This window comes from Peromyscus eremicus, chromosome 23 (assembly GCF_949786415.1).
Source record: "Peromyscus eremicus chromosome 23, PerEre_H2_v1, whole genome shotgun sequence".
Classification (NCBI taxonomy): domain Eukaryota; kingdom Metazoa; phylum Chordata; class Mammalia; order Rodentia; family Cricetidae; genus Peromyscus; species Peromyscus eremicus.
The window spans coordinates 40,088,625-40,104,875 of NC_081438.1; the positions used below are offsets into that span (position 1 = coordinate 40,088,625).

General features: G+C 43.6%; 1 protein-coding gene across 1 annotated transcript in view; it reads left to right on the forward strand.

The window, feature by feature from the left end:
- The first annotated feature begins 771 nt into the window (after positions 1 to 771).
- The window catches only part of Rxfp2 (relaxin family peptide receptor 2), a 45,860-nt gene continuing 30,380 nt past the window's right edge, over positions 772 to 16,251 (forward strand). The window contains 6 exon segments of the mRNA XM_059249089.1: positions 772 to 794; positions 796 to 959; positions 3,307 to 3,384; positions 8,512 to 8,617; positions 10,006 to 10,077; positions 15,760 to 15,831. Coding sequence (XP_059105072.1) covers positions 772 to 794; positions 796 to 959; positions 3,307 to 3,384; positions 8,512 to 8,617; positions 10,006 to 10,077; positions 15,760 to 15,831 — 515 coding nt within the window.

Here is a 16,251-nt window from a genome sequence, read left to right on the forward strand (position 1 = left end):
CACCAGCCACACGCTAGGGCAGTGGTTCTCAACACGTGGGTCGAGACCCCTCTGGGGGTCAAACGACCCTTTCACTGGGGGGGGGTCACCTAAGACCATCAGGAAACACAGATAACACAGATATTTACATTACGATTCATAACAGAAGCGAAATTACAGTTATGAAGTGGCAAAAAAAAATAATTGTATGGTTGAGGGGGTCACCACAGTGTGAGGAACTGTATTAAAGGGTCACAGCACGGGGAAGGCTGAGAACCACTGCTCTAGGGGGAGTGAAGGAGTAACTGAGATAACTACCCAGCAGAGTGCTGGTACTCAGTAACTCCCTAATATGAGAGGTCACTGTTGGGCTGTCACCCCTTATTTTAATGAAGGTTAGGCACTCTCTCAAGCTCCCATTTAAATGGTCCTTCTGCATATGTAGTAAGTCACCTTAAATCCTTCTTATGAAAAGATTAATAGCTGCATGAATCAGTGTCTTTGTCTCTATTTAAGCAGGGCTTTACCCTTCCGTCTCCAGCAGTAGACACCTCCCCAACTCCATTCAATGGTGGAGCCATACATTTGGCTTTCTTTGCATTCACCTCCCTGAAATGAAAAGTCAAAATGGGTCTCCATCTCCCCCATGGTATAGTTAGTGTGAGGTTCCGCTGTGGTAACTGACGGTGTTGTTCCATATTGATGCTCTGAGAACGACACCAGACGAATCAGCCTCATGGAGTTCTTGTCACATTGAACAGGACAGCACCAGCAAGGCCCAGCTGCGTTCACATGTGGTTTCTCTTATATGCTGTATCTCATCTCTCATGCAGACTTCATAATGGCTGACGGCAGTATGGTGGCTCCGCTGTGCCCAAAAGGGTATTTTCCTTGTGGGAATCTCACCAAGTGCTTGCCCCGAGCCTTTCACTGTGATGGCGTGGATGATTGTGGGAACGGTGCCGACGAGGACAGCTGTGGTGAGTCCCGCCCCCTACTGTGCTCCACACACCTACCTCACCACATGTGTCCCCCAAAACTGTGGGTCAGCCAGTGAGCGAGGGTAATGAGCTGGGAGGAGGGGGTCTGATAACCACTGCCATTGTGTTCAGGCAAATGACCTGAATTTTAGGATACAGAGCTTGCTAAAGTCAGAAAGATGGTCTCATAAAAATTGAAATGGCCTTCTAAATTCTGCTCTGCTTCTCATAATTCAACTTTAAGAGGCTACCTTGTGGCCGATAGCTTTGTTCGGCTTTAAGAATATCCATAAGCGGCCATTGGGCTCACCTAGAGAATTAATTGATCATGCAGAATGACCCTGAGTGTCAGGACCTCCGCACATCACTGAGACACAGTGAGCTTAAAATGAATGAGGAGAAAACAAGGACCTTGGGCTCATGGGACAACAAGAACTAAGAAAACAATAACACTGTGCACAGATAACTGAGCACATCCAGAGGGACAAGGACCATGAATTGCAAACAAATAAAAAGACCAAAAAAAATCATCTTGGAAATCCACTTTAAGGACAGAATCATAGAACACTTTTCTTTAATTGACTTGAATTGAGAACAAGATGAAAGAAAAAAGGAAGGAAGGAAGGAAGGAAGAAAGGAAGGAAGGAAGGAAGGAAGGAAGGAAGGATGATGTTCTGGAGTCATGGAATTCCAGGCATAGAACATAAAAGGCCCCGGGCTGGCTGAAATAAGGTGAAATGGGGTTCTTCTTGCAAAAGCAACATGACTTGAGCAGAGCCATCAAGCACGAAGTGAGAAGAGGCTACACAGTTCATTACTCGGCATCCCCCAGGCCAAGTTGAGGGCTGTGTTGAGACCCTGTGTCTTGCCTGATCTAATCTGCCTATTTTCCTGTGAGGAGAACTGATGGCAGAGAGGTTGATATGTGCAGTTAGTCACAGTCAACGCGGGAACTCAGACCTTCCCACACAAGGCCAGCCCTCTTCAGCACTGGCCAACCAGCATCTGAGTGGGGCAACCGCATCCCGGCGGGCCAAGCGGCTGTCTGGGTACTCCGCCAAGCGGCTGTCTGGGCCTGGGTACTCCGGCACCCTTCCCTTGGATGGGAAACAATTCCAACCCCTTTCCACAGAGCGCTCCTGCCTGCCCCTTCCTTCACACTCAGTTCGGAGATGCGGGATGCAGCTCAGGGGGAGAATGCTTGCCTAGCATGCAGGAGGTGCTAGGTTCAATTCAGAATAACTAAGACCAAAAAAGGCGCAGTTAAGTGGCCCTCCCCTCAAGGGGGGCTGCGCAGGCATCCCTGCGGGTACATCTCCCGCCGCGTAGAGTCCTGAGCGTTACTTTCCCGCCTCTTGGCAGATGTGAGCTTTGACCTGAGAAACGGCCAGGCTCTGTTTTAGCTACCACCCAAACTGAACGATGCGCATGGAATAGCTCATAACGCGATTAAAGATATCCCAAAAGCACCATTCAGGATATGAAAAAGGCATAAAGATAAATTATAGATATCAGGGATCAAAGGAGCACGCAACTGCCACATGAATTTACTTTTTGATTCGTGTGGACTTTGGTGCCCTCTATTACAATGCAAATCTTACCATTTTTATAGCACATGCTCAATTAAGGATGCTTCAGAATAGGCCCCTTTTTTTGGTAAAGATGTATATAAATAGTTTGTACGTATTTTTATAATATAAAAGAAATAGCAAATAAGAATATTATAACAGCAAATGACAAATTGACATTAAAGCATGAGAAACCAAGGCACTGTTTTTTTCTCTCAATAGGATTCAACACTCTTTATTAAAAGGTATTTTGGTTTTTGCTTTATTTAAAAATAAAATCTGGCAAGGAGTGATACAGCCCGTGCTGAGAGTATGCGAGGTCTGGGTTCAACCCCCAGCAACAAAGCAAAACAAGAAAGTTCCGATTTTATCAAACTCAGTACCCCATTCCACAAGTCCCTCCCAGCTTCACACGGCAAAGTGATGTGCAGAGTGCAATAGTCTTGTGAAATCCCCAAAATTCAAGTCAAAGATTCAAAATATCAGTATTAGAAAGAGGTGCTATTTACCAAGACATTTACGATTACATAAAGTAATTTTGCTTTACATGTGTTGTGAAGCATACATCTGAAATCCTTGTAAGTGAAAGCGGGAAATGCCCACAGAGGTCTGTTTAACTCTCTCTTATTATCTTCATATTTAAAAAAAAAATCATTCTGTTGCTTGAGCAGGTCTTTGGGTTTTCTTGGTTTGATTTCGTGAAATTTTTATACTTTTGTTTTTGTGGTATGCTGTCTGATTTCTAGACTAACTGATGCGTATCAATCACCACCCCACAGGTGACACTAGTGGATGGGCGACCATATTTGGCACAGTCCATGGAAATGTCAATAAAGTGACATTAACACAGGAGTGCTGTAAGTGGTGTTGGTTCAAAGACGGTATCCGCTTTGCAAAAAACGTAATTGTGGTGCGTGGATTTATCCGGGAACAGCAGTCCCCTCTTATCTAAGGTTTTGCGGTCAATAGTTTCAAAGAACTGCAGTCCCCTGCAGTCCCCAAACAGTATATGAACATTTGAGGAGCTGGGACTCTGGCTCATGATAATGATGATGGTGACGCCTTGAGACAGACAGACCGCATTCACGTAACATTGGTCATGGTATACTGTTATGATTTTTCTATTAAGTAATTAGTTACTCTTAATCTCACTGGCCTGATTTATAAATTGAACTTTTTCAATAGGGGAAACAGTTAATACAGGATTTGGTGTTATCTCTGGTTTCAAGCATCCACTGGGCGTCTTGGAATGTGTCCCCTGTGGATAAGGGGGGACTGCTGTAGTAGCTCAGTTATCTTCAGAAGGTCAATTTCATTTCAATGTATTTCACTGGTAACCATTCTCCTGTCTGCCTAAGGGCCTGAGAAAAAAATGGAACAATAGATCCATCTCCATGCATGCTCATTTCTTGTGTCTCTGTACCAATCATGGGAATAGATAATCAATAATGGTGACTAATAACAAGCTTCTATTTCCTTTGATTTTTTTTTTTCAACAAAGAGCTCATACTATGTTCCAGACACAGGAAGTATAGTACTGATTAAGGTGTGTCCCCAACTCACAAATAGCTCATGTGTATCTGGAAAGACATTCTCACTAAGCCATGGTGATTCTGGGCTGCACAGGGAGGCATGGAAGACCACTGTAGGAAATGAGGGTTCTGCCAGGAATGGGAACATTCTCCCAAGCAATGCACTGAGGTGGCTGTGAAGTCCCTGGATGGAGATAGAAGAGGTAACAGGATCGGCAGGTAAACAAGGCCAGTAAGCTCTGCAGGTAGTTGGTCAACGCAGGTTGCACAATGCCTTTATGCAGATGTGCTGAGACTCTACAGCATGACCTGGGAGGGCGGAGCTGAACTCAGGAGGCTGCAGCATTCCCCTCCAGCGCTTGGGGCACTCACCGCGGAGGCTGGCCTCTGTATTGCTCCTAGGGTTGGATGTGTGTGTGTGTGTGTGTGTGTGTGTGTGTGTGTGTGTGTGTGTGTGTTTGTGTGTGTGTACATGTGTAGAGGAATATATAGTTTGATACATGTTATTACACATAAACTTCATTTATGTGTGTAATGTGTATATTTTAAATACTATACTAACATTGGGCATGGTTGTGCACACCTTTAATCCCAGCACTCTGGGAGGCAGAAGAAGGTCATCTCTGTGAGTTCCAGGCTAACCAAGACTACTACATAGTGGGACCCTGTCTCAAAAACAAGCAAACAAATAAACAACAACAACAAAACTCTAGACTAACAGTGTACAGTCAGTCCTCTTACTTAGGGTTACGTAACTGTGCATTCAACCAACAAATCAGAAATAGTCTCACAAAAACTGTATCTGTGCTGAACTTGTACAGCAAATTTTCTAGTCATTAATATTAATGTATATTATTCTATGTTGTTATATACTGTTATAATCATGTAATAATATAAAATATGTATATAGTGTAACAACTATATCATCAGCATTTATGTTATAATCAGTGTCATGAAGCCTCTAGAGATACATGAAAAGATGCAGGGATTTGTATGTAAGTTGTATGCAAATACCGCATCACTTTTAGAAGGGACTTGAGCATCTGTGAATTTAGGTATCCATGAGGGCTCTGAAAACAATCCCCATCCCATCCCTGAGAAAGACTGCAGTATGCACTTCATAATACTAGTTTATAACTCCTAAACTTATACATTAATACATAATCTATAAAAATGAAATTAAACCATATAGAGTGGCATGCACTTGTAACCCCAGCAACCAGGAATCTGAGGCAGAAGGGTCCTGAGTTCAAAGCCAACCTGGGCTGTATAATGAGTCCACATATCAAAAGAGAAAAGAGAAATTGGGGCTGAGGAGATGGCTCATTGGTTAAGAGCACTGGCTGCTCTTGCAGAGGACCTGGGTTCAGTTCCCAGTACCCACATAGTAGCTCACAACCATCTGTGACTAAGGTGATCTGATACCCTCTTCTGGCCTCTATGACACTACACACAGGTGGGGCACATAGATCCATTCAGACAGACAGACAGACAGACACACACACACACACACACACACATAAAATAAAATAAAATAAAATAAAATAAAATAAAATAAAATAAAATAAAATAAAATAAAATAAAATAAAATAAATATTTTATAACTGGAGGTAAAAATTAGCTAGGCAGTTTAGGGTAAAGACCCCAGAGAAAAGTGACCGGTTTCTTTCTTGGCTAAAAGCCAGAAATGTCCTTGGACCTCATGAGTCCTTGGCAGCTTCGTCCTTGCCAGAAGCCAGAGAAACAAAAGTGTTTGGGGAGCTCTGATCTCTGACCTGACTCCTAGAGAGTTCTGGATTCTCTCCGGAGGAGATGGAATGTTAATGTAGCCATGAAGGCTTCTTAAGAGGAAACGCCTTCTGGTCATCCGGGCCTGGTGCAGACCTCAAGTTCCAGTGGGCCAGGTCCATCTCCCAGCCAAGGGCCACCCACGGGTGGTCTCACCTCTGACTGTGCTGGTGAAATAGATACAATAGTTCACTCTTTGTCCCAGGGCCCAAACTCAGGCTTCCTGAGTCAGCTACTACTGAACAGGTGCCCCGTACTGCCATTGTCTCTTACTCCAAGACAGGGTAGAAGAAAGGAGCCTACATCTCACTGAGTTTGAAGAAAACACTGTTTAGAAGACAAGGAGGAACTGTCGATGCCACTAAATGAGTCTTCGCTGCCAAGTACTATAACACTGTTTATGACCGGGAATTCAAATCTTTTTATCTGTCCCACTTTGGATGCAAATGTCTTAATCTCGCCCCCCTCCCCCCCCCACACCCTGAAAAACCTTTGTTTACACAAAGGCCCTGAAACATTCTTGAGTTAAAATGGCTGACCTCTCCCCTCTTTGTGGTGTGTGTGTGTGTGTGTGTGTGTGTGTGTGTGTGTGTGTGCCAATTATTTAAAAACTAGCCAATCACGACAGACCTTGAGGTCAGGACCCCAGGCAATAGGGGAGAGCCACAGTCTTCGTGGGAAGAAAAACTAGTGTACTTCCTGCCCGGTGAGCTTGCCCTTCCGAGTGCGTCCCCTTATCAAGACTAAAGTTCTGCTTTGTTGAGACGCTTTTTTAAAACTTTTCACTGCTTGAAAAAACAAAATAACACAGAAAAATCTAATTTAGAAACGACAAGATTAGTAAGAAATAGAACTGAAAATTCTAACAGTCTCTTTCTAATATGTCTTGTTCGGGAGCTCGATTCACACACAGTGGGAAATCACCCAAGTTATGGCTTTTCTGTGTGTTTGACTGGGTTGGGTCTTTGTTTTTGTGTTTTAGTTTTTAATAGCAAAGAGGATCAGGACAAGATGCTTAAAAATGGCCCCTTCAGATGCAGAGTGGTTGAGAGAAGAAAGTCTTAGCTGGGAACACCATGCCTGGCTGTGACTGTCAGAATTCTCGGATGGTGGGATGGTAGCTGGGGCAGTTAGGTTGTAAAGGCCGGGCAGGGGCACCACAGAGCCCTGCCAGGTACAAGACAGCTTCCCAATCAAGAGGGATCTGGGCCCAAAACATCACTGTGCCAGCTGGGCAGGAAGAACGAAGACAATGCCAATTATTATAACATCCAGGGCGGACAAAGGCTACAAATCTGAGCCCAAGGAATGTCTTGATGAGTGAGGTGGATGGAGATGGGAAGGGCCTTTCAGGACCATCCACAGAAGAGGGTGGTGGCATGACTGTTTTGCAAGACAGAGAGGGTGGAGAAAGGCCCACATTTCTGCATTCTTAAAGATTTATTTACTTTTATTTTTTATGTGTGTATTTTGCCTGCATGCATGTATAAGCATCGTATGTATGCATAGTGCCTGAGGAGGCCAGAAGAGGGCATCAGATCACCTAGAAATGGAGTTACAAATGGTTGTGAGCCACCATGTGGGTTCTGGGAACTGAACCCAGAACCTCTGCAAGAGCAGCCAGCACTTGTAACCACTGAGCCCCATCATGTCTCTGCTTCAAGCAGCATACCCAGCTTGACTGTATGAAACTCTTTTATTGCCAAGTACTTTCTGAATACAACTTCTGCTCTAATAATACAGCTGTAATATTCTTGATGTCAATAAAAATTGAACAAAACATACTAATGCTACCTTTATCGGGTTGAGCCAGTTACCATGTAGACCACATAATAATATCTAAAACATTATATACTGAAAGCATCTCCTGTATGAACTGGGGATCCAGTAATAGCTGTGGTGGCTTTGCTGCCGAAATGCAGCTAAATGCACTTTAAACGGGATGCAAAGAAGGACGGACAATTAGAAAGAATGTATGCTCACAGTTCAGCACGTAACAGCAACAGGCTGTATCCACACCATGGCACATGTCTTGAATACCATCATTCAGCAGGTCAAGGTAGAAGGTAATGTACTACATAGCAAGACCCTGTGTCAAAACAGTTCACTAATTAATTATAATAATAATAATATAAATAAAAATTAACTTTCACTTTCTTAACTGCATCAAATCCAATGTCCATAGGGTCAGCGGAGAAATTAAAGATCCTATTAAAATCTTCTGCCTCCCTCTCTGCTCTTCTGTCACGTATCCCATGTGACATTCATTTAGCAACTGCTTCATGCTATCGGATTGAGTTGGTCCAGCCATCACCATGGAGATTTACTCCAACAAACGATGCTTTTCACTGAACAGAACTTTATCTTGTCTCAGTCCTTGGTCTGATTTTATTTGTTTACACTTATGGTTTCTTCCTGCTCTGTGAGATGTTGAATGTCTTTAAGATGACTGTGGGAAGAAGCTAGAGATGAGATGAACTCGATTTGGAGAGAATTCTTATTTACTTTTATGAAGGGCTCAAGGAGCCCAATAATAGACATAAATTGTTATGTAGTTGATTAAAAGAGAAAATTGTCAGTTGTTGCCATAAATAAACATGATTGGGTTTTTGTTCGTTTGTTTTTGTTTTTTTCTAGTATAACTTCTTTGTCTTTTCTCCCTAGTTCTCAGCCAGTATCCACAGCACTGTTCCTGTAGAGAAAACGAACTGGAATGCGTACAAGCTGACTTAAAAGCCGTGCCAAAGGTTTCCAGCAACGTGACATTACTGTGAGCATGCGCCACATCTTTATACTTAAACTCTCACAAAAAACACTGAAACCCCTGTAGTGCCATAATGACAAATTATAAATAATAAAGTAAGCAAATAAGTGAAAGGACTTCTTATAAGATTTACTTATTTGTATTTTATGTATATGAGTGTTGCTTGCGTGGATGGATGGATGTGCACCACATGTGTGCAGTACCCACACTGGGCAGAAGAGGGTGTCAGAGACCTTGAAACTAGAGTTATAGACAGTTGTGAGCCACTGTGTGGATACTAGGAATCATACCCGGGTCCTCTGCAAGAGCAGCCAGTGCTCTTCAGCACTGAGCCATCTCTCCAGCCCCCAGAACTACTTCTAAAACCAGTCACCAGTGAGGATGATCTACTTCCTCCCTAGGAAAATACACTTTAAATATGATCTCCTAGATGAACCTGGTTAATGTTCACCTCATGATGTCTGTCTGTGGCCTGGAGTGCTTGTCCCTTATGCTCTGACTTATGTACTGTTACTGCTACGGCCCTGCTGCTGAAGAAAAGGGAGCAGGCTTATGTCACCTCATTTTTAAAGCTGACAATCCTTCTAAAACTTCAAGGAAAGACAGAAAGATCCACAAAGCTAGCTATTCTAGATCATGCAAACTTTCCTGAATTTTGCAGAAAGAAATTTAAGGCCAGGAATCTGTAGTCCTGCCTTCATCGGGCATGTCCAGGATGGTTAGGATCTTGCATAGTCATGCCCTCATTGGACATGTCCAAGATGGTTGGGATCTTCTGTAGTCATGTGCTCACTGAACATGTCTAAGATGGTTGGGATCTTCTGTAGTCATGTGATCACTGGACATGTCTAAGATGGTTGGGATCTTCTGTAGTCATGCCCTCATTGGACATGTCTAAGATGGATGGGATCTTGCATAGTCATGCTCTCATTGGACATGTCTAAGATGGTTAGGATCTTGCATAGTCATGCTCTCATTGGACATGTCTAAGATGGTTAGGATCTTGCATAGTCATGCCCTCATTGGACATGTCTAAGATGGTTAGGATCTTGCATAGTCATGCCCTCATTGGACATGTCTAAGATGGATGAGATCTTGCATAGTCATGCCCTCATTGGACATGTCTAAGATGGTTGGGTCTTCTGTAGTCATGTGCTCATCACACATGGCCGAGGTGATTGGGATCTTCTGTAGTCTTTGTTCTTATGTTTTGTTTACTTCTCCAGAAATTAATAGAGACAGTGAAATCATCACACCCTATCTAATCTGCTATACCAACTGGCTAAGGAGAGAGGATAGAGATCAAGATAAGCCTGGGCTAGCCTGGGCTGCATAGTGGGACACATGAAAGCTTGTCTCAAAGTAACAAAAAATTGTTTTGATTTTTATTTCAGATCTCTTAAGAAAAATAAAATCCACATTCTTCCAGTCAAAGTTTTCATCAAATACACAGAACTCAAAAAGATGTAAGTAACTATAAATACTAGATTTATGAGGAAACTCTGGTGATGTTTTAAGGCACTTTTGATCTGAGAACAAAATCAAATAGTTTTTATATGTGTTGCTAAATCTGGTCCTAAACTTAAGAAGTAAAGCACTGGAAAGGAGGGTGTGTTTTCATTTCATAGTTTAGAGGATGGTTTCACTGAACCATTCTCAGAGGGCTGACTTGGACTTGAGGTACAAGATCTCAATACATAGTTTCATGTCTTTCCTTAATGTTACTTGAGAATGACATTGCAGGATCAGAGGGGCTGGATGTGCTTTTTAATTTGGGAAAAAAAAGTGAAAGCATAGGCAGGAATAGTCCTTGTGTTTAAAATGTGTAATGACAGGGAACAGCCTGAATCCCAGGATAATAGGAGCAAAAACATGATGATGATGATGATGATGATGATGATGATGATGATGATGATGATGATTAGTACATTTGAGGAGAGACTACATCAATAACTAGTGTGTAAATAGAATATAAATAGTATTCAGTGAGAAAGAAAGAGACCACGTGCTTCTAGCATCCAAGAGAAACAATAGCTGAGACCTGGACGGTTGTGAGCTACCCTTAGGTGCTGGGACTGAAAAAGAGTCCTCTGGAAGGACAGCTGGGCTTGTACCATCTCTCCAGTCCCTCATTAGTCTACTTCATGTCTTCAAAGTAGAGTATTTAAAGAGTCACATTGGATAGAAATAAGAATGTTTCTACTAGTCAGCATGATGCCTCCTATTGATATTTGTGGCTAGGAAACTCACAGGCTCGTAGCAGCCATTTGTAGCTTGGTTGATTGTCTACCAGTCCTTCCAAGTCGAGTTCCTCTGGGTCTCTGAAGATGCCACACCTGCCAAGAGGTCTAGTAACAATATCAGCAAAGGGGTGTTGCACATGTCGGGTCCTTGGCCCAAATGTTTTCTTGTTTTATCCTTCAATACCTAGCATAAAAGAGAAGTCTCTGGAAATGCTATCAGTGATTCCACATTCATGAAATTAAAGACAGGTTCCCTCAAGTAAGACAAATCCCTGGAAGAGGGTCACCTAGTGGAGCTGTGTGTGGATGGTGTGGATGTGCGGTGTCCTCTCACCTGCTTTGGTTATTCTCTCCGTAACCCTACACATAGTCAGTTCCTTCTGCTCCATCCTAGAGTGTGATCGTACTGTCAGTGTCACGCTGGCTTAGCTACACATTAGTCCTAGGCTTCAAGAGTCCTCTAGAGAGGAAATCAGAACCACAAAGCTTCTACATCTTCGTCATTCTTAAAGCCACATGTTCCTTCTGTCAATCAATGCCGTGCTCACGGCGTTCACACTATTCACCAGAGAAGCAATTTAACAGCAGTCACCTACAGAAACAATGGCAAGGTTTTTGTCTTTCCGCCACTTATACCTGAGACAATCAGTTTATAAAGAGGAAAGGTATCATTCAATCACAGTTTGGGAGGTTTGGGTGCAGGCCCTGTCCTGGAATCATGGGGCGAGGCAAAGGAACCTCCTTACCAGGAAACAGATGAGAATGAGGAGGAGAGAGAAGCTGGGCCCCCACTCTTCTCTTCAAGGTGGTGCCCCCAGGGACCTGAAGACCTCCCTCTGGTCCCCATCTCTTGAAGGTTGGGCTCCTCCCAACAGCACGTAGCTGAGATGCAAGCCTTGAACACTTGAGCCTTCGGGGGACATTTAGGACCCAAACTCTAACAAATTCTATTATCAGGTATCATAGAGGTTGTAAGAATTTCTAATTAGACCACCTTAGACGTGAGCCAGCTGAAGTGTACAAAGGTTAAGGGACTCAGTTAAGACCTATCATTAGCTAGTGGGAGAATCACAACCAGAGGCCAAGGCTTCTGATGAACATGGAGGCGCTTAACTATCACAATGAAAACCTAGGGATGGAGAGAAATTAGTCAGTTTGTTCCAGAGTTACTGAGACATCCAGTCTTGTCCCAGGCATGATTCCATCCTGTGCCTTTTGTACCCTGTTTGAGGAGAAAGATGAGTACCCAGGGAGGCAGGGAGATCATCAGCATGTTCAGACAGGAGACCTAACATTGGACATCTCTAGCCAAGTCCTTCCTCATTTGCTGTCCACATCCTTACTTGAGACAGCTGGTAACCACTGGAAGGAAGAATGTGGGAATAGCTGCATAATTCAGCTCCCAAATTTCCTCAGGGCCCGAAAGGTAGAGACTAACCCTGCTTGCTGAGACCACTACTGTGTATCAGTGTATCGCCCCAAGATAGCACATAACTTCCTGTCCACTGAGTCTCCAGTCTAGACCTCTCTAAGTCCCCAAGGTAGAGTTACTGTCATTCTGACATGAAGGGAAAAAAATTCCTACATCAAAATTTCACTTTAATTGCCAGATGTATGAACATTGCTCAAGGAATGTAAATTTTCTTTTACTGTGGATCAGTTTTGTTATCTTAATAACCTCTTAAAGCACCAGGATTTTCTAAAGTTGAAGAAGAAGAAAAAGCAGTTTGCGATGACCTTTCAGAGAAATAAAAAACAATTTATGGGGTTGACTCTAACGTTTTATCATTACTGCCATGGAAACCAACAGTGATCCTCCTCCTCATTGTAACACAAACCTTATAAAAATTAGGTATTTCTTCTTACTCTGAGTTCTTGTTAAATGCAATCAATCATTGGCAATGAATCATAATTAAAGGTGCCTGCCTGGCTCTAACATGCACAATGTCACCTTTAAAAATAGCTTATGAACACACATGCCATTGAGGTATTTATTTGCTTTATTTTGGTACATAAGGCCCCGGTGTTTCGCATGAGAAGTCTCTGATAGCTGAAAGAGCTGAGATTCATGATCCAGGAAACTGTTCTGAGACAAGCTATTCAGTGTGAGATACATTAATGGACTCGTGTCTCGGTTTGGAGTAGAAAGAGGCACCGCTTGCCAGACTGTCATGTTTCCATTCTCACATTCTCTAAATGGCTCTTCTGGAAAAAGAAAGTAGACACCGAGGAGAGAGCTTAAGATCGGCAGTCCCCGCCTGGGACTGGAGACCTGAGACTTGCAGTCTCTCCCCGGCAACAGCCACCAGATCTAAGACTCGGGGCTCTCCATTATTTAAGAAACTGGATTCTTAAGTGATGTTGGTGAGGGGAGACCAGCTGCACATGGCGGAGGAATCGAACAGGCCCTCGGTCTGAATGTCTCTTTCCTTTGTCTTCTAATATGAAAGCACATCACAGTCACAGTTTGCAATGGCGCCCATCTCCCCACTAAGGAGGAAAAGCATGTGTTGCGCCCTTGGATTAAAAATCATCTCAAATAAACTGGAACTGGCCCAACTGAGTAGTGGATTTCATATTGAAGAGAAACTTCAGTGGGCCTTCACTAGCATCTCACACGCTTTTAGTGTTTTCCTTTGTATCACAATCTATTTTACCACATCCACTTTCATTATCTTCAGACACTCCTCTAGCGTTCAGACAGACGCTGCTCTGTGTCCATTTGTCCTATTCATAACAGAATCATAAGCCCCAAAGGGATTTCTGCTGCGTGTGTCTCCCCACAGACACAGTGCAAGAAGCAAGCGGAGGTTTGGGGTCAGAGGGAAGGGTTAGGATACACGCGCTCACTTCCTCTCAAGGTTCTTTTGCAGCGTTGGGATTGGTGCTTTGTAGGTGGGCAGAGGTATGATGCAGGTGCCCTGGATCAGCAATGTTTTCCAAGTGGGGGTGTGCGTGGAAGTGTGGTTGGTTTTTGCCCCGAGGATGGCTAATAAACCAGAAGCCGGTCTTGACTTTCCATCCCGCTGCCTTGAGACATAAAGACGGTCAACTCTAGTCATTTTCGTAACACACTCACGACTCTAAGGAAAGGTTGGTGTCTTAGTTAGAGTTTCTACTGTTGTGAAGAGACACCGTGAACACAGCAACTCTTATAAGGAAAACGTTTAATTGGGGGAAGGGGGCTCGCTTACAGTTTCAGAGGTTTACTCCATTACCGTCATGGCAGGAGCCTGGCGGCGTGCAGGCAGACATGATGCTGGTTACATCTTGATCAGAAGGCCATGGGAAGTGTCCGACACTGAGCGAAGCTTAAGCAAAAGAGACCCTAAAAAGAGATCCCACAGTGACACACTTCCTTCAATAAGGCCACTCCTACTTCAACAAGGCCACGCCTCCCAATAGTGCCACTCCCTATGAGCTTATGGGGGCCATTTACACTCAAACTACCACAGTTGGGAAGCTCTGACAGGGAATTATTGCACCAGAATAAAATTCAAAGTCTAGTTAGACACCAAACACACACACATGTTCTGCCCATGGTTCACAGTAGAATGCCATAACAATTAGCACAGCCTTGTGTAATAGTGTAAGTGTCCATTCAAATGGAAATGAGAGACACCAAAGCCATAGATAATGTAGGGGTTAGCAGCACAGTACTGATGTAAAGCACTTGCCTGGCCTGCACAAGGCCCTGGGTTCAATCCTCAGCATCACACACACACACACACACACACACACACACACATACACACACACACATTATACAAAACAAAACCCACTGATGTAGTAGTCGCTATCAGTATGGCTGTTTCCTGCCCCAGCCTGCTTTAGAACATAGGGCTAACTTCCCATTGCATGATGAGGACCAGAAGTGCGTGTTCTTCCCATGGATCCCTCAATAGTGCTGTTACTGCTACTATCGAATCAATTCTGTATTTTCAAGTTTTGTGACTCATAGACCTGAAAGTTGACACAGCATAGCAGCCAGAGTCCAGCAGCTGCTGGGACCCTGAGTACATCCCTGATTTGTTCGCTTCTTGCTTTACATCTAGAAAGGACTCCTTTGTTCCTGAGAACACAATGAAGATAATTGCAGAACTAAAGGCTCAGCCTGGTGCTCGTCGGTCTCCCATAGAGACCAGCTAGGAAAGAGGGTTGCTAGAGCTCCTGAGTGAATAAAAGATGACTAGATGCACCACACACACACACCACCACCACCACCACCACCACCACCACCACCACCACCACCTGTAGCTAGAGTTTTCCTGTCTGGCCCATAGTCAGGACAAATCTATCTCACCTGCCAGTCCCACAGCTGCTCAGACCCAACCAAGTAAACACAGAGACTTATATATTGGTTACAAACTGTATGGCCATACCAGGCTTCTTGCTAACTGTTCTTACAGCTTAAATTAATCCATTTCTATAAATCTATACCTTGCCACGTGGCTCGTGGCTTACTGGCATCTTCACATGCTGTTTGTCATTGTGGCGGCTGGCAGTGTCTCTGACTCAGCCTTCCACTTCCCAGCTTTATTCTTCTCCTTGTCCCGCCTATACTTCCTCCTGCCTGACTACTGGCCAATCAGTGTTTTATTTACCAACCAATCAGGGCAACACATTTGCCATACAGAACATCCCACAGCAACCACCACCAGACTTCAGTGGTCCAGATCGCAGGTGGCCAACCCTCGTTACCTGCCTTGTCTTGTTTTGTAGCTCCCATGCCTCCCGGCAACACATGAATAAAGCTCTGTGCTTTAGAATCCAGTTTCACCCACTGCCTTTAGGTGGAAAAAGGGAAAAAGTCATTACACAGCAATTTAAGCTTAAAGCCTGTATACTGCGATCACCTGACTGGCTTACCGCAATCACGTGACTTTCCCCGTCTTGTTCCCACAGATACCTCCAGCACAACTGCATCACACACATATCCAGGAAAGCATTTTTTGGATTGTATAATCTGCAGATCCTGTGAGTAACTCCTTCATTAGTATATTATGGGTATCATTTGAAGAAAAGACCACAAAGGTAGAATGGAGTGGGATGGGGAAATGGAAGAACTCTTAAAAGACTACAAGGTATTCATGTTAGGGCTGGAGATGTAGCTCAGAGCATTTGCCTAACATGAGATGAGAGGCCCTGAGTTTGATCCCCTGAATCAACACCAAAAAAAAAAAAAAAAGGACCTAAGTTCCTCATAGTACAAGAATAATTAATCATGCAAAGTTTCTCTCTCTAATATTGTCTTCTTGCTGATAGATCACTTCCTTAGCATCTCAGTATCTTATTTTTCCCATACCATTGCTCACTGGATATATACTTCTTAAAATAGTAACGTACTGAGAATATGACCAAAAAAGGCTAAAGTAAGAACTGCTCAACATATTTAGT